The sequence below is a fragment of the Squalius cephalus genome (genome assembly GCF_949319135.1).
Source record: "Squalius cephalus genome assembly, chromosome: 3".
Classification (NCBI taxonomy): domain Eukaryota; kingdom Metazoa; phylum Chordata; class Actinopteri; order Cypriniformes; family Leuciscidae; genus Squalius; species Squalius cephalus.
This window is the reverse complement of record NC_137124.1, coordinates 54936928-54954646: the sequence shown is the minus strand read 5'-3', so window position 1 is coordinate 54954646 and position 17719 is coordinate 54936928. Positions and strand designations below refer to the sequence as shown.

General features: G+C 38.4%; 1 protein-coding gene across 5 annotated transcripts; it reads right to left on the bottom strand.

Moving 5' to 3' along the window:
* Positions 1 to 455: 455 nt before the first annotated feature.
* ampd3a (adenosine monophosphate deaminase 3a) lies at positions 456 to 16341 on the bottom strand. Of its 5 annotated transcripts, XM_079865512.1 has the most exons (18): positions 16262 to 16326; positions 15081 to 15127; positions 14964 to 15003; positions 14600 to 14677; positions 9814 to 10036; positions 9100 to 9277; positions 8793 to 8958; positions 8134 to 8353; positions 7911 to 8040; positions 7637 to 7831; positions 7420 to 7551; positions 6886 to 7049; positions 6672 to 6798; positions 5910 to 6073; positions 3745 to 3865; positions 3145 to 3318; positions 1238 to 1348; positions 456 to 1140 (listed from the first exon to the last, which is right to left on the bottom strand). In XM_079865512.1, the coding sequence occupies exons 4-18, from the start codon at positions 14658 to 14660 to the stop codon at positions 970 to 972; spliced, it is 2337 nt and encodes a 778-aa protein (XP_079721638.1). In that variant the 5' UTR covers positions 14661 to 14677; positions 14964 to 15003; positions 15081 to 15127; positions 16262 to 16326; the 3' UTR covers positions 456 to 969. The 5 variants fall into 5 exon arrangements, with proteins under 5 accessions (XP_079721638.1, XP_079721640.1, XP_079721639.1 ...); XM_079865514.1 differs by lacking the exon at positions 14964 to 15003 and having other exon boundaries at positions 16262 to 16341; XM_079865513.1 differs by lacking the exon at positions 15081 to 15127 and having other exon boundaries at positions 16262 to 16341.
* Positions 16342 to 17719: the final 1378 nt, after the last annotated feature.

Here is a 17719-nt window from a genome sequence, read left to right as displayed (position 1 = left end):
TGTGCACACATAAAGCAGCCTCTCAGTACTAAATCAAGTTATTTTTCGCTGCTTATTGCGCTTAAACAGTCAAATACACAAAATAATGTCAAAATGCCAGTCTTGGCGTGTATTCACGTAAACATAGTCAATTATGTTTTAAGTGAATGTATACAGTTGAGAAAGAAAATGCATGTGCAACAGTATAATGGATCTGTGTGTCAGGTCTAAAAGTGACAGCAGCCTAATATTCCTATAATATTAAAAATATCTATATAGCAGTTTTCCCCCCATGGTATCGATGTCAAAATTGTGGACAGTGAAAGCACTCGCCACATTGGCTGCTGAGCAAAAAAGTTCATTTTAAGCCCTGGAGTCAAGGTAAGACAAAAACACGTTTTGGAACATCGATTGATGTTGTATTGACTCTATTTAAATTAAGTTGATTCTTAACAAAAAAAAAAAGCTACATAGTGTACCTTTAGTTACATTTTTTATTACTGAAAGGACAGTGGAGAATTTATGGGAAATGAATTGGAGTTAGGCACGAGATGGGAAAGATGTGCAAGTGGTGCGAGAGTTTCGGTAGGATAATGTTTGGTTCAGCAGAGCAGGGGTGGAATGTTCCAGACAATTTTGATTGCCACAGAAGCATCTCAGTGTCTGCCTGACAACTAGGCTATTTCCAATTGCACATGTACATGTATAGAGGACATAGTTCACAAATCTCCACAGGGGGGAGACACTGCCCATGTAATGTAATGTCAAGAATGCCAAACCCCCTTTGAAACGCCCATTCAAAGCATTGCATAGGCAGACAGCGGTGTTTACAAGAAGGCTGGGTATTAGAAATATGAGAAGCAGAGCAAGACTAGATAATAAACATTACAATTTTGATTCCTGTGCATCCATTCCTACAGTATATAAAAATAGCAACCATGCATGTACAGTATATGGGCACAGAGGGCTTAGCAGAGACGTACTGGACAGCTACTGTGACCCGACGACCTCTGACTTTACTGCGTCTACCAGGAAGCTGAGTTCATTACACATGGTCTCGTGTCTGTAGGCCATGCGGATCTGGGCTACATTTGTCCGCCGAATGTCATTCCCCTCTGGCCCATCCTTTAGGTAATTGACCCCAAGGAAGTACTTTTTCTCCTGAGGAAAATGGCAAAGTGTGTAAATGGCAAAATGTATAAATGTGTGTGCTGAACAAATATTAATATAAATGTTATGAATTGAGGATGTGCACTACCTCGTGGGAAAGGCCACTCTGCAGGACACTGTTCCTAGCGATCTCGCACACGTCACATGTGCTCAACTTCCACAGTTGGGCTGCAATAGCATACTCCTCCATTAAAGCCTCCTGCAGTACACATAATAAAACAATTACAAAAGTTACTGTATTTAAAAAGTATGTAATTCAAGCACAATTTCAGACTTGTGTAGGCTGGAACTTCAAAATGGCAATTCATGCAAATAAAACGAAATAAAAACGCATTAAGTAAATTTGATTTACCTAAAAACTTATTATGAATATATCATTTTTCTTTACAAATTCAACTTAGTAATGGATTTTATTTAATTTTATTTACATTAACTGCATTAATTAATAAATTAACATTCTGAAGTTCAAAAAGTTCAAGCCTCTTTGAGAAATTGTGCTGGTATTACGTGCTTTTTAAATATACAGTGATGAAATCAAAATGAATAATTCTTGGTTTTTTTTTTGGAATATTGCAGTCTTATATAAATGATCTATCAGTGCACATTATTATTATTATTTAAACAAAGCAACTTCCCCTCCCTCACAGCGACATCTCTTCTCTGATAACGTGTTAACTGACGTGAGGGCGGGGCAACCTGTCACTCACATGAGATCACAACAACAGCAAAGGACAACGATCCAATCAATTCTCAATGGACAAAATCAAGTCCCGCACTAAATACATTTTTTCTTGTTCGAGAAGTGTTTCACTCTGATTGATATACATCACAATATGGAAGAAAAAGCTAATGCAACTTCCGTTTCATACCGACGTTAATTGTGAGTTCATTTTAATTTCACTCAAGCGAATCATTCAAAAACTGATTTAGTCAGGAATCAAACAAAACAAGACTACTGTGTGTTGCACGCAGACGTATCTTGTTGGCTCTTGGTCTCAACAACAGGACAGCATTTATTTCTTAGGCTAGTTCTTTTGGATAATAATTAATCAACAAAGGACCATCCGTGACTTCCTTTCCTTGCTTATTTTTGATTAGAGTATGTATTAGTGAGTAGCTTCAACTGGCTACAAATTATATTTTTAAAAATTCCATTCACATTCCTGTTGGAACAATTATTGTTATATTATTTTTAACATCTAATTCATACTTTTTTTTTTTTTTTTTTACTAACTAAAAAGCCTATTAATATTTCATCTTACTAGTTACTAGGATATCTTATTAGCAAATAGGGAGTGATATTTATATGCATTTTATGCAAGTGGTCTGCTATACTGTTAAAATACCTCATTTAATTTAATTTCAAGCTATCAGAATTTCATCTTTCTTTTTGGCCATATAGGGCAGGCTAAATTTCAGAAACCGAACCAAATTGCAAATTTTTCTCAGTTTTGTCACAGTTTTTCCCTCAAGTATGAGCTTCATATTCTCATTATATCATACTATTGGAGCCATAAAAGCCTGATGTATCAAATATGATACTCTTTTTTTACTCTATTTTTATCATTTTGTCTAAAGGTTCAATAAACTGTTCAGTTTCAAAAAGTGTTTTTTTTCTGACTATTATTTCATATGTCAGGCTTAACCTGGTTTATAAAATCCATTATTGAATATATTTATTGAAAGTTTAGAGCATTATTTAAAATTTTAGGTGGTTACTTCAGGTAAATGTAGGAAATTGGGGTCCAGCTACAAAATTTTTTCCTAAACGGGGTTTTCACAGCGATGCCATAGCATAGAAGAACCATTTCTGGTTCCCTCAAGAACCTTCCAGTGAACCGTTCTTAAAAGAACCACTTTTGTGAATCTAAAAATCTAAAGATAAACAATTGTGCAATGGACAGGATCCATTGATATTTAAGGTTCTTCATGTAACCTGCAATGGCAATAAAGAACCTTTATATTAAGGAGTGTATAAGATGGTTGTAGTTTGACCTTGGTGTAGTGGAACTGCAAGGGGTCGTCAGTGGAGAGGGACACACACAGGCCTTTGTGTAGGAACTCTCGCAGTGGGTTCTTGGAGTATTCCAGGAACAGACTGTTGTTACTCAGAGGGGACATGGCAATGGGCACTTGGGCAAGATAGTACAGGTACTGCAGCACAGGACTCTGGAAAAACACACACACACACACATACACGTGTTACGTGAGAAGATCAAATGCTCTGATCAGGCTCTTAGATCTGCCTGCTTTCATTTGCATGTTTTTCTACAGCAGCAGAGGCTTCATTGATTCTGGGCTCATCACTAACACAAGTACATAGTCAAATGAAGTGGTAACACGTCACATCTGCATTTGCTTAATTAATAGACTCGGGCTATTAAGGATCTGAACTCTTTGCTGCCACCATAAATTAAAGTGCAAGATATTTGCTAGTTTGACTAATAAGCTCTCACAATTAATAGTCATCATTCATCTTGTCAGAATGATATTGCATTAGACTTCGAACTAAATTTCAAAAGCGCACTGCATAATTTCCCTTATTTTAAAGAGCTGTTGAGTACTGTAAGTTTGGACTAATCTTCTACTTCTAACCTTTTTCAGGTTTAAGCCATGAGAGATGTTGTCCGCGGTGAGGAAAGCTGAAACCAGGTGGGTGATAGATCCAGCTTCTCCACAGTGTGGACGGAACTGAAAGGTACTAAGACCACGTTCCCTGTGAAAACACACACATATGTAAGTTGAAAAATTTGGGGGGGAAAATTAATGGAAGATTATAGGCCCCCACTTGTTGCAAATATAATGCCAAAATAAGAAATTATAGAGCAAATTTGAGAAATAAAGTTGCAATTACAGGAATACATGCAATACACACTCATCGGCCACTTTCTTGGGTACACCTGTTCAACTGCTCGTTAACGCAAATATCTAATAGGCAAATCACATGGCAGCAGCTCAATGAATTTAGGCATGTAGACATGCACTGGGTCCGAAATCACATTCTGTCTGAGTAGGTACTATATTTAAATTTGAATTTACTTTCCGACCGCTAAAAAGTGCATTCTATATAGTCTGAATAAGGGTAGTATGAGTAAAATTCGGTGGTACTACATCCGACATGTTGTTACCATCACATGAACTACCAGCATCAGCTGCGTCACTTCACTGCCATTCATAAATCCTCTCCCATGGCCTCAATGCATCGAATGCACACTTCAGAATCTCTGCGAAAGTAGGCCATTTAGGGACATTTTTCGCCTACTGATTTTTGAATACTCTGTATTATGCAAGTAGTATGTAAGAGTACATACTACTCTTTTTAAGCATACTTTATAGAGAAATATTGGATTTTGGACGCAGCACAGGTCAAGACGATCTGCTGACATTCAAACTGAACATAAGAATAGGGATGAAATGTGATTTAAGTGACTTTGAATGTTGCATGGTTGTTGTCACCAGACAGGCTGGTCTGAGTATTTCAGAAACTGCTGATCGACTGGGTGTGTATATTGCTGGAGACAAAATGCGCTATGACTATAGCATACAACATAACAGCTGCTGTACGGTATTCAGAAGGCACTTTTCAGTCCGACTGATTTTGCTGATTTTTATGGGCTAAAACAATCAAATTTGCTGCCGCTTTTCTAAAAAAAAAAAATTGACGATTTTATTACAGTTAAAATCCACCAATAATCAAGGTGTACTTATGTAATTAGTGTTAGCGACAGTAAGATTACAGCTAATATTTTTGTGCATAACTACTGAATTTGTGGTTCTGGTCCCCCATGCACAGGTCACTGGTGAAATACTCATAATTCTGCTTTGGCAAAGATACAGAATTGTGTTAAGACACAATAGCTTGCACAGTGTCACTGAATTAGCATTGCATGTAATTAGTCAGTGACACTAATTATATACTGTATATCTTAACCATATAAAAATGATATAATTGTCTATTGTCCCTCTCCATCACTGAAATAGGCCTGCCCCATATTGGAACTTTTCACTCCTTTTAAACACTTGTATGTGTTGAAATCCCGGTGCTCCGTATGGTAAGTGCATCCCTGCTCACTTTATAATGGAATTCACTGCAATACAAGGGCAGGACACTTCAACACCTACCTACCTCCTACAGTTATTTCAAGATCTATCTACTTCCTTTGATTTGTCAGGTTGATATAGTTGATGATTTTTTCATCATGAAGCCAGTTATTTTGGTTGTAACCACATAAAGAATATTATTTAGGCTATCTGGAAAAAACGTTTTCTGCAGCATTTACCGTTTCCCACAATTGTATTTCCTGTGTACATACATTTATACCTCTTCAATGCATTCAGAGGCCCTGGGTTACTGACCCCCATTAATCCGGTCCACAATCCATCCTTTATAAAGTGGAAAGATGATGTCAGTTTGTTCTACTGACAATATTCCACAGGCTTTAACAGTATCTCAGTTGTAACCCAATATGTGTGTATTACCGATACAGTGGTATTTATAGATGTCCTGGTGCATGGTGAAACTCACACATGCAATTGGAAACCGTTTGTTCTCGAATGCCTTCCAGTACTTATTCAAGGTTTATCAAAGCCTGAGGGTATAATAGTAGATCTTGCAAATATTAAAGTAATCTCAAATATTAAAGTAATCCCCCCCCCTTTAGTGCAGACATTTTTCCTATTGGTATGGGATATGTAGCCTCTCCCTTCAGCTAATGGAATTTTCCAGTTGGTGTGCGGAACAGATATAATGGAGCACATACTTCCTGAGGTTGTTGAGGACCATGATGTTGGCATACATGTGGAAGAGGTAGTAGCTGTAGGGTGGGTTGTCATCTGTTGTCCATTGCTCAGGCTTGGGGCTCTTATAAGAGAACATGTGATCGCTATGCTTGGATTCATCATCCACACTGTCAAAGCCAGTCACCTGAGAAAGAAGGGACGTCCAATGAGTGATGTGTGATAAAGTCTTGCAAAATGATTTATTTGAAGTGCACTCTGAGTTCTTACATTGCATTGCCTATTATCATGATATAATTAAATTTCTTTTTATACACTATATTGATAGAAGTATGTGGACACCAGCTTGCACTCCTCTGAGGTTTCCACTAGATGTTGGCAAATGGATGCAGGGATTTGCTCTGACACAAGAGCATTAGTGAGGTCAGGCATTGGTCAGAGGTCAGACGTTGGCTGATGGGGCCTGACTCGTGGTTGTCATTTTAATTAATCCTTGAAAATATGTTGAGTGGGGTTCATATCTGGGTCACATTTTTCATGCTGGAGCAGAAAATATCCTCCCTAAACTGTGTGAAATTTTGAAAGCACACAATTCCCTAAAACGTTATTGCATGCTATGAAAAATAAGATTTGCATTCACTGGAATTACTGTTTTATTCAAACCAGTAAATTAGAAGGGAGTGTCCACATTTGTATGGCCATGTGATATTTAAAACAGTTAAATTAATTTTACATGAAGTACATTGATTTAAAAAATTTACATCACATTTGAACCTTGAACTTACATATTTTAGAAATACGTGGAGCTCTTTGTGCTTCTGAGGATTCACTGTAGCCTCAAATAGAGGAAGGAAAATGTTCTCAAGCATCTTGGCAAAATTAGGAATCAACTTACGTGACTTGAAAATGTCACTGGAAGAAATAAACATAACATAATTGTAAAACAAGATGTACAATTGGAAAATACTGAAAATATTAAGAATGAATGTAGCTACTTACTATATTCTGGGCACCTGAATGATCCAGCGCATGTTTGGAGAGTACACTTTGTGCTGAATAAACCAATGGGAGAGACTTTCCCACTCCTCTGGGGAACGACCATAGATGGACAGTCGTGGTTCGGCATGCTGATACTTGCTCTCCTCCAGATCATGTGCTACTTCCTAAAAGAGACAAAAAGACAAATTCGAGCTAAATTAGTACCGCGCTTACTGCATGACATATAATGATGTGCAGTTTACACATTAACATTTCTGCATTTAGCAGATGCTTTTATCCAAAGGGACTTACAAGAGAAGAACAAATCAATTTGTCAAGCAGCCACTAATATACAATGCCAGGTTTATTTGACTAGATTAGGAAGCAAGTTAGAGAAGAGAAGAAATGTAGAGATATTTTTTCTTAATTTCTCTCAATAGGCCCATCCACTACACTGCAGAGATACTTGGTGCTTGTGTATAGTTTGACTGATTTTAAAATGTCCCTACCAAACAAATCCAAAACCTTAGTCTTGTTATGACAAAATGACTATACCTTGATTAAGCGGGCAAAATACTCTCCTTCGATGTAATTGTCAGTCTTCAAGTAGATTTCCCTTAGCTCACTTGCTCCTACTGGATTGTACTTGGAGTTGAATTTGTCAAAGCGATGAAAGGTTTGTCTGCCCTGTAAATACACTAAACATGATGCATACTGTACAAGCAACTAGCATATCCTTGGGCTGTAAACATATAGATAAGACGTTACTTACGGCATGGACATCTAAGGAGTCTACAGTAAGATCATAAGGGTCCATGTTCAGGTTGTTAAACACCTGTTTGAGAGTTAGTTTAAGCCCTGCCTTCTCCAGGACGACTCTCTCTGCATCAGTTTTATTGGTGGTTTGGATGAAATCAAGCAGGTGTTTCTGGCTCATACATGCTGCTGCATGAATGTGCGTGTCTACCTGTAAGAGAGCATTTGTGTACATTTAGGCCGCAGTAGATATCACATTTACATAAACCAATGAGTCTTTCAAATTATACCTTTCGGACATTGTAGAAATCTCTATGAGGAACACCCTTGAGTTCTTTTAGTTCCGCCATTTCGTTGAGCATTTCATGTAGGTAAAACTTTGACCCAAGGAAGTTTAGTCGTCTATGGCAGTAGGTCTTACTGTTTAAAGTATAAATATGTTTAGCTTTACATCTTGGATATGCAAATACAGAGACTTGATGACCGCTGTGGTAATATTGGTTGGAGACTTACGTAGGCCCATCAGTGATCATGGCGAGCACATGACTCATGTCAATGGCAAATGTTTCCAGGTCTGGATAAGGCAAACAGCGTGGTTTGTTCATGCTCAGAGCTTCATTGTTTTCATATACATAAATAATGCCATCCTTCATCTTCATCTGATAATTGAGGTTCTCTGGAATATTCTCCATGCTGTAAGGGTCCTCTCCCTCACCAGGGCAGGGACAGATATCTGTGGAGAGCAGAAGGTTTCACCAAAAAAAAAAAGAAAAAAAAGAAAGGCTAGGCAGACTTAGCTGGTAAAGCTGGTTGACTAGGAAAGTCTTGCTGGTTAAGTTAGAAAGAAGACATCAGTAGACCAATACAGTCTCCCTTGCTGGTGATCAGCATTAAAAGATGCTGTTTTCCCCTTTAGAATCGTTCCCATTCTAGTGCTTATTTTTCTTAGTTGTTCCTACTTGAGCTACACATAACTCAAGTCAACTCTTATGTCTTCTAAAATTAGCTCAATGTTGATGTCTTGGGAAGGGACATAAGAGAAACATCAAGCAAACATTTGTAAACAGAAATTCCACTGAAATGTTTACAGAGCCATAAATAAACCTAGAATGAGAATATGGTCTCCATCCAAGTCACATTTGGTTATGAACCCTGAGCAAATGAAGATATACCTGGAAGAGTTTCATCTTCTTCGGTCCACCTTTCATTTGCTGCAATACGTAGGAACTGTGTAGTGGTCCGTGGGAACCGGTGATATGCCAGTTTTGAGTATTTTTCTCGAATAAAGAGAGCTTTTAGCAGACTTTTAGCTGCTTGCTCATAATCCTCGACTGTAATCTGAAAGTGCACAGTGATTGTGAAACATAACATGATTGTTAAAACATGATTAGCTGTTAAAAGAGCCTTTATATGAACTTTCAACAAATTATGACAGAATGTAGAGAAAGGTGGTTGATTGTCCATTCTAATAATACACACCCCAGCACAGTAGTCTCCGCTAATGATGACTCTTTGATACTCCGGCAAATTTTGTGAGATTGAGGAGCAGGTAGAGGAAGGGGAAATGAGGGGGGTCACCACACCCCGGACACTCTCCGTACTTAATGGGATTTGCAGTGACATAGATTGTGATCGAATAATCTTAAAACTCTTCTTCCTACAGAGGATTAAAGCGAATGGGGGCTAAAAATTAAATTATTCATTCACTAAGCACATGAATCATTAATTGCCCTGCTGGAAAATTTAATGAAATTCAGCTTCTGATGGTAGCTGGTTTGACATGTTTTTTAAGATGGTCCAAGGTGGTCATTAAGGTCATTAACTGGCACAAGTGGTTTCCAATCCTGGAGGGCTACAGTCCTGCACAGTTTAGCTCTAACCCTAATTAAACAGCTAATAAAAGGTATTCAGGATCACTAGAAATGTCCACGCAGGTATTCTGTGGCAACATTCTGCAGGACATTAGCCCTTCCAGAGCAGGATTGGACACCCTGGGTCTACATGGTTGACTTGTTGATGGACTTGGTTTCAACCAGACCATATTGGTTACGCTGGTACCAAATCTGGCCAGCAGCAAACCAGCTACCATGTTCAACCGACCAGCTTGTCCTCCATTGACTGGTTTGGCCTGGTGTTTCAAACCAGATGAAGCAACTGGTAGCAGTCTACAGTGAAAAACAAAATGATGCTGACCGTTTGGCACTTTCTTCTGACTGTTGCTCAGCCAGTTCTCTGAGTAGCTCCCTCTGTCTGGCTTCCTGCAGGCCAATGGGACAGTCCTCAGGGACAGTGTACATGGATAGGACATCTTTAGTGTCCTCTTCCTTTATTGCCGAGGCATACACCTTCTCTGCCAGTAGACGAACTTCCTCATCCACATCACTCAGAGCAATCTTCGGAAACTGCCGTGGCATATCTGTAAAGAAGCATGTTTAAACACACCTCAGTAACATTAAGCTGCTGAGTTCTTGAAGTCATCTCTCAAAGCCTATGTCCGGCGATCCCATAAGCATGTCCCATTTTAAGTCATGTTGAAATCAAACAAGTGTTTAGTGTTCAAAAGTGCTGTACTAGTCCGTCAGTTGCTGTCACTGCTAAAACAACAGGGATACTTTGATAAATATTTCATGGCTCATGTCAACACGCTTGCTGTAAATAGTCCTGAGATGCCATGTGCATTCCCAGGCCGTTGATTTAGGCCAGCAAAGTCAGTCACTAGGCCAGTGCACAGCTGCAGACGCACTGCCTAATAAAACAGTTATGCTTGTGTAAGGACAGATCAAGTGTCTGAGCCCTGGCTTTGACTTCTCCCTGAACAGTTAAGAACATGGCCCCCAGTGGTCGCATCAAATGCTATCCAGGGCAAAAACCAGATCCCTTTGTCAAGGTTTCCATTCTTCATGGTCGTTCCAAGAAACTCCCATACCAAGTAGAATGTGTGCCTGTCATACTGACTGTTGCACCAGCTCTGTAACCATAGGTACCACAGACATCTGAGAACAAGCCAGAGGATATCTGGCATGAAACTGGAGCATATTCTACCTAGCTCTATTGATGAGAAATAAATCTACCATCAATTTGATCATAAGATTCCATATCTCCTCCATTACACAAGCCTGGTTTCCATTACAGATTTGCGCAAAACTTTTGCAATATTTTCTAAATGTTGATAAAAAAAATGATTGTGAAATGTCAGCCTTTTATGCGACTAAAACATAATTTTTTCCTCTCGCTATTCCAAAAATCATGGCGACGGATGTTGGTAGGTTTACGTATGTTGCAGCTACCGCACTAGCCATTATTTTTAATCGAAGGAGACGTACATGTGTTATCCAAGCATTAATGGCAAGGAAAGCCCTTTATACTTGGCAGCGGCCACGTATGGCGTTTTTCTGGGTGTTTCTCCCTCATATCTGCTTCGAGGTCTTGATAAATTGTGGCATTTCTTTGTTGTTTAGAATCCAGTATTCAGTATTATTTTGACCTGTAAAAACGAAAAAACTGTTTCCATTGCAGTTTTGTGAAATATTCCTTTTTCAAATTGCCTTAGAAATCAACTTAATGCAAGCGTAATTTTTTTTTTTTGCAATATATGGGAGTTTTTGCGAAATACACATGCTTCCATTGGGCATATTTTCAATTCGTAATTTCAATTTACGCAATTTGAAGGGCAATGAAAACGCAGCTAGTGAAATCAAACTCTGTCAAAAAAATAATGCTGACTATTGCATCTGTTTTCACCACAAACTTTGCTTAGGATCACTGGTTTTAAATGCTGTGAGGACGACTAGGAAGTTCTTCTACCCTGCCACTGTACCTATAAGACTTGCCAGAAAATAGTTACTGGTTCTGGTACACTCTACCTCTGTCTGTGGAAACCTGACATGCACAGCTGTGCGACTGCTGCCATTCTTACCTTCAACCCCCGTCAGCGCCATCTCGGCTTCGGCTGTTCTTAGCGGGTGCACTTCAAATGGGTTACTTGGTATATGTTTGGGTGTGCATGTGTGTGATGTGGGCCATGTCCAGTCGCACTCTGAGAAACTGCTGTCGTCTAACTGCTGTTTTGTTTTCTTGAGTATCTCTCTCCCTCTCTCTATTTTAAGAGGTAGAAAGCCACTAATCCTTTGAATATGTCACCACCGCCTGTCAACAAAAAGCGACCCTGGATCCAACAGAGAACCGCTTACGAACAGGACCTTGCTCAATCCTCCCAACCCATCTCATGCGTACATTACAAACCTGGCTTTCCCAACTCATTTTAGGGGGGTAGTGAGGGATTTACTCGCTCACTACCCCTAAAATCCAGCCCCACAAAACCCAGAGCTGATCTCAAAAACCCAACTGTCCACGTGAACAGAATCTGTGGCCAAAAGAGCATCTGCTTTGACAGCTTCAGCCATCCCTCACCCCCCGAGAACAGCGTTTAATCCCAGCTCTGACCTTGCTTTATGCACGTATCATTTCAGCCCCAGATAAACAGTCCTGCTGGCCATTAGCGGGGGTCTACATGAGGCATCATGTCACTAAAAGTCCAGACATAATCACCCCCGAAACTGATACCTCTTAGTTACTTCAGAGCTTAAACTGGGTGTTGACAGACAGGGTGCTGTTCATGTTGTCCCAGAGCATGAGAGCATGCCCAGCATCTATTTGTATCACATCCACTTGAAACCATAGAATAAACAAACCATCTCACCCTTTGCCTTTACAGACAGAGTGATCGTTAGAAGTGCACAGCAAGATCCACTTGCGCATACTCATTTACCCTGGTATGGAAAGCAGACGGTAAAAAAATCATTGTGAGGGGACAAAGGGGAAGTAGGTTTACCTGATCCAACTGTTGTCCTTTATGTTCCTGTAACCTCTGCTTTTATCTCATACCTTATCCAGCTGGAGCTCCAACAGCTAAACCTACCCAACTCTCTCTGTCAGACCAAGTGCGCCTGTCAGCCTGACCTGAAAACTGGAGACAAGTCACATGATGGCGACACAATCCTGGTGATGTGTTGGGTATTATTACAGGGTGCTTGGACATGGCAGGGGGAGGAACTGGAAGTGGATTTGTCAGGATGGAATTAAGATACAGCTTGAATATCTCTCCATCTCATTCTCTCTCCCACATATCAATCAGAGGGAGTTCTGGATCATATGACTAAAGGATTTAAGGGTCTGTGTGGTGCAAAGCTTTATCAGAGATTAATGTAGTACAGGCAAGTTCTAATGGCTTCAGCTCAGAGTTGATGGGTGTATGAGCAAAACCGAAGCCACAATCTGTTATATAAGCTGTGCATGTCTCTTTGAATGCCTTGCTACAATGAGGCTGTAAATGCTTGTGTAAATAATGAATGACTACCACTCTGTTTTCTTGCACCTAAGGGTATATTTGATGGCTCAGACGTGCTTTGCCATCAAGAGGCTCTGTGTACAATGTAACTACACACAATGTATCAGGATGTATAGTTGTCTTTGCATAAAAAGCTGAGATAGAACACACTGAATAAAAAGACATCATTTACTTTAATCCATAACCATAAATAATAGCATTTCCTATTAGCAAGAAATCATTATTTTCTCTACTTTTCCAAAGGTACATTTCTTCTCCATCTTTTGTGCTCAGCGCTCAGGTTTCACTCTTGCTCTAGCCGTTTTCAGCACCTGTGTTTTTCAGCACCCAAAACACATGTGTTTTGCTGATTAATTGGTAAGTTTCACAATCAATTCGAAACTCGAGGACTGTTATCTGTGCGCACAGCACAGCCGCACACACCTGAAGGGTGCACAAATAGAGAGGCGCATTTCTGAAACCTCTTTTGCATCTCCGTGAGCTTGAACGGACACATACACACAAACTTATGTCAAAATAATAGTCTCTTGACAAATATTCTCGTACACAGTTGGTTATGTCTTAAGTGATAGCAAAGAGTTGAGAAAGAAATCGGATGTTTATCATTATATTGGATCCATGCATTCGGTCTTAAAGTGACAGTGACCTGCTGCTAAGTCATTGATGTTAATCAATCAACAAGCCACAGCTTCAACAAAGATTAATCTATATTTTATACAGTGAACACTATAATGTTATTTTACATTTAGGCCTAATTATTACATGTCTGTACCTAAATACACTACAGTTAGACCTTACTTTATTTGTTATAATGTCATATTGTATCCATGCTTGTAATTAGTCTATTTGATCTTATCACCCCCCACCCCAATAAGTACATAATATATTCATGAGAAATAGGATTGTGAAATAAAGCGATACCGTAATTGTATATAAAATGCTGATGTGTTATTGCTTGATGAAGCTTGTAAGACTACTGTGAGAATATCGTGAAGTTCAAGATAGGAGGACAGACTGTGGCAGGGATGCAGACAGGAATAGCAGGACCCATGTTTGTAACCCCTTTTATATTAAAAATATCAGTTTTTTTTCTTAAACTAGCTAAACAAACTCTATTCTCGCTCATTGTAATTTCACGGTATCATATCTACATGTTTCTTGTAGCTTTTACTTTTACTAGAATTTTTATTGCAGCACTTCTCATGTTACTGGCTCCTTATGATGAATTATGCTGTATCATTCCTTTGGAAGGCATTTGCTACATTAACAAAATACTGTAAATGTTTATGCAATGTCTCCCTCATTTTAGGGCCCAGGATAACATTCCTAGTTGCCCCCATCTGGTAGGAATCAGAAACAATTCCTGAAGAGAAGAGTTTAATAATGAAATAAAAAGTGCTGCAATATATATATATATATATATATATATATATATATATATATATATATATATATATATATATATAATATCAGTATCAGTAATGTATATATATATATATATATATATATATATATATATATATATATATATATATATATATACATTACTGATACTGATATTAGACAGTCTCTTATTGCAGGATAGGAAGAGAGAGAGAGAGAGAGAAAGAGAGAGAGATGATAATGGCTCACCCTTTCCTATACACGGGCTAGAGAGCTGCTTCACTATGGGTGTCTGGAGTCTTCGCATCATTCCCTGTGTGCTCAGGCCTGGAGAGTGAAAGGACAAAACAGCATGTGCAGGAGCAGGATGAATAGGTGGGTATTTCTCAGCATTATTGCAACAGATTTGATGCCATGCTGAATAAATGCATCTATTTGTAACCATTGATTAGAATTTCCCGTAAAGGGTATCAATAAACATACAAAACACTTTTGAAGAATACATGTATGATAACAATTTGCATATTAGTGTGGTTTGTACTGCATCACGAGAAAGAGAAATAGGCATTTATTTACCATGTAATAATGTTAGCAATCTTATTGAAGCACTTACCTTGCCTCAGATCTTACAGAACTCAGTGTCTTTTCTGCAGCTGCACCACAAATACAAACCCATGATGTTCTCACAGGAAAAAAATGAAAGGAAAAGAAGAAGAAAAAAATAACTCACTCAGTTCTGCCCCCAAGTGATGTATGAGATATGACACTTGAAATTCACTAAGCAAAGAGAGGAAACAGTCATTTAGCCACCTCACATCTGGAGTCAAAACACAGGGCTATAAAATTACACATTTCTTTCACTGATGTTTAACATTATGACACTAGACAGTGTAAAGATAGTGTAAAGTAAAGTAGTATATTCTTTCTGTCGTAGGTTAATTCATTATTGCCCCCTTGTGGAGATGTGTACATGTACTTCAACAACTAAAGTATTTGGACAATTACTATATTTACTAAAAATGTATGAATGTCATTGAATACCAAATCAAGGTCAATGACATAGTCCTAATAAAAAAAGTGCTTTACTATTAACCAGTCACTTTAAAGCCCCCCCCCCCCCCCCCCCAAACCCCAACCTCCCATCCCGCAAAAAAAAAAAAATTAAATGTGTTTTTATGCTTTTAGTAACATTTTAGTTTAAAAAAAAAAAAATAATAATACAGTGCACTTTATATTTGGTGGACAGATTTATTATTTTTCAAGTAGTCTCTGGACTGTTGACCGCAGTTCTATATGACTTTAAATGTTGCTTTGGAATTATATTCATTGTAAAAAGTGCTTTTCATTTTTATGCTAGTGGGTAGAAAAAATAACAATATAATTTAAATATCCCAATAAAATGTTTTATTAAATTTGCTTTGGCTTTAGTACAGTGGCAATATAAAAGCCAATTATTATTATTATTATTATTTTAACAAATTATATTTATACTTAGCCAATGATGCCATTTTCTGCCATTACACTGTATAGGTAGGTCTTTATACATGTAAAAAAATATAGCTACTTTTATAATTAAGGAAGGGAATTATATCTCCTGGAAGGGGATTATTAAATTTGGGGGTTCTTGGCATTAAACAGAAAAACATACTAATCTATGGACATCGCATGGTCCCTCTATCTCTCTCTCACTCACACACACACACGAATATATATTACCAGACACTTAAGCGGAAGCGACTTTAACAATAAAATAATTTCGGGAAAGCCGCACATACGCACAGTAATTGACATCCACACGCTCTCTGATGCTCTATGCACAGCAATAGCGCAACCCTCCGTTATTTCTAAAACGACGCAATTTGTAACGGAGACTTATTCTGTTATAGAAAGATGCGTTATTTCGCATTTTACCTGGCGTTGCTTCAGCGTGACAGTCTCTTCTCCTGCACATTTCCCCGCTGCGCACTCATTCGATGATGGGCGGGGAAAGGTAGAATGATAGAAGTGATCACGCACCAATTACAACAAAGAATCTCGAGTTTCACAAAACAACACGGACACAGTTAAAGGGGAAGCTAACAGGACAGTTGCAACAAAACAATTGCGTATTCTCATGTATTTATCCTTAAAAGTCGTTATATGCAAACAGCCCGGGTCAAAAGGTAAGCATACGGCGTATACGTGCTTGTATATAGTAGGATATATGGGGGGTTCTGTGCTTTTAATAGCCCATGACAAAGTAAACACTGTAATAAATAAATCATGTAATATTTTTGTGCAAATTATAATACTTGAATGCAGAAATACACCGAACAAACTGTCATATTATTATAACAGCACGTTAGAAAAAAAACATACATGGAATAATTATTTTCCTGCGTGTGCCAATAAGCTGGTGTCAGGTTATATGAGAATGTCCTGTCTGTATGTTTCTTTGTTTTAAATCATACCACCACAGTATATAAGTGCCATTATAGAAATCTTAAAATATGTCATTCAAATAGGCCTATATGTCTTCAAAAGGCAAATACAATTGGATCTTCATTTTACATTTCTGGCAATTTGAAAAGTTAAATAAACATTTAATGACCTATAAACCTTTCACATATTTCTACACTAATTATATAAAACTATACTGTCAGTTCACCATAGTTATACAAATGAACAAGATAATTTCCATTCAAAGAGATGGAAACTGATAGGAAAAACATGATGTCAGGGTGGGGGTTGAGGGATAAGGTGAGGACTCAAAGATGCAGAGATATAGGCGTTTTATTTAATAATAATAAAAAAAAAAAATAAATAAAAAAAAACTACCCCGTGGGGGAAAACAGAACCAGTCAGCTTGACTTGGCAGGACAAGACTTGGAAGCAGGACACGACATGGCTTCAGGGATCAGGACACAAGGAATGTAAGACAACGATATGCTTAAAGTTTTTCCTTTGGGTTTTCCAGGTACAGACGACACTACTGTCAAAACGATCCCCATTCACGGATGACTAAAAACCCTGTATTCTGCTGCCAGGTCATTAGATGGCAATGAAACACTATAGACTGAACACGTAATACACATGTGCATGACGTCATCGTCTTCAGAGATTCATGTTTTTGTTCTTTACACGGACACCGTTTTCAAAACCGTGCACTTTGAAACCCGTTTTCAAAACTTTGCGTTTTCAGGCACCCAAATCGCTGTTGTCGTCTAAATGAACGGCCAAAACGCATAAAAAGTTTTACGTTTTTAGTTGAAAACTGTGTCGTGTAAACAGCCCCTAAATAGGGAGCAAACAAGGCAGGTAAAGAGGGAGGACAGGTGGGGCAAAAAATAACAATAATCAGGTAACAAGATGGGCAGGGTTAAGACAAAA

Bases quoted from the DNA above. Each gene is read 5' to 3' on its own strand.
- ampd3a (XM_079865514.1), bottom strand. From the start codon at position 14,660: ATGATGCGAAGACTCCAGACACCCATAGTGAAGCAGCTCTCTAGCCCG. The intron at 8,041-8,133 runs GTAAGTCTCCAA...TACTTTAAACAG, and splicing joins ATGATCACTGATGGGCCTAC to TAAGACCTACTGCCATAGAC. The intron at 7,832-7,910 runs GTATAATTTGAA...GCTCTCTTACAG, and splicing joins ATTTCTACAATGTCCGAAAG to GTAGACACGCACATTCATGC.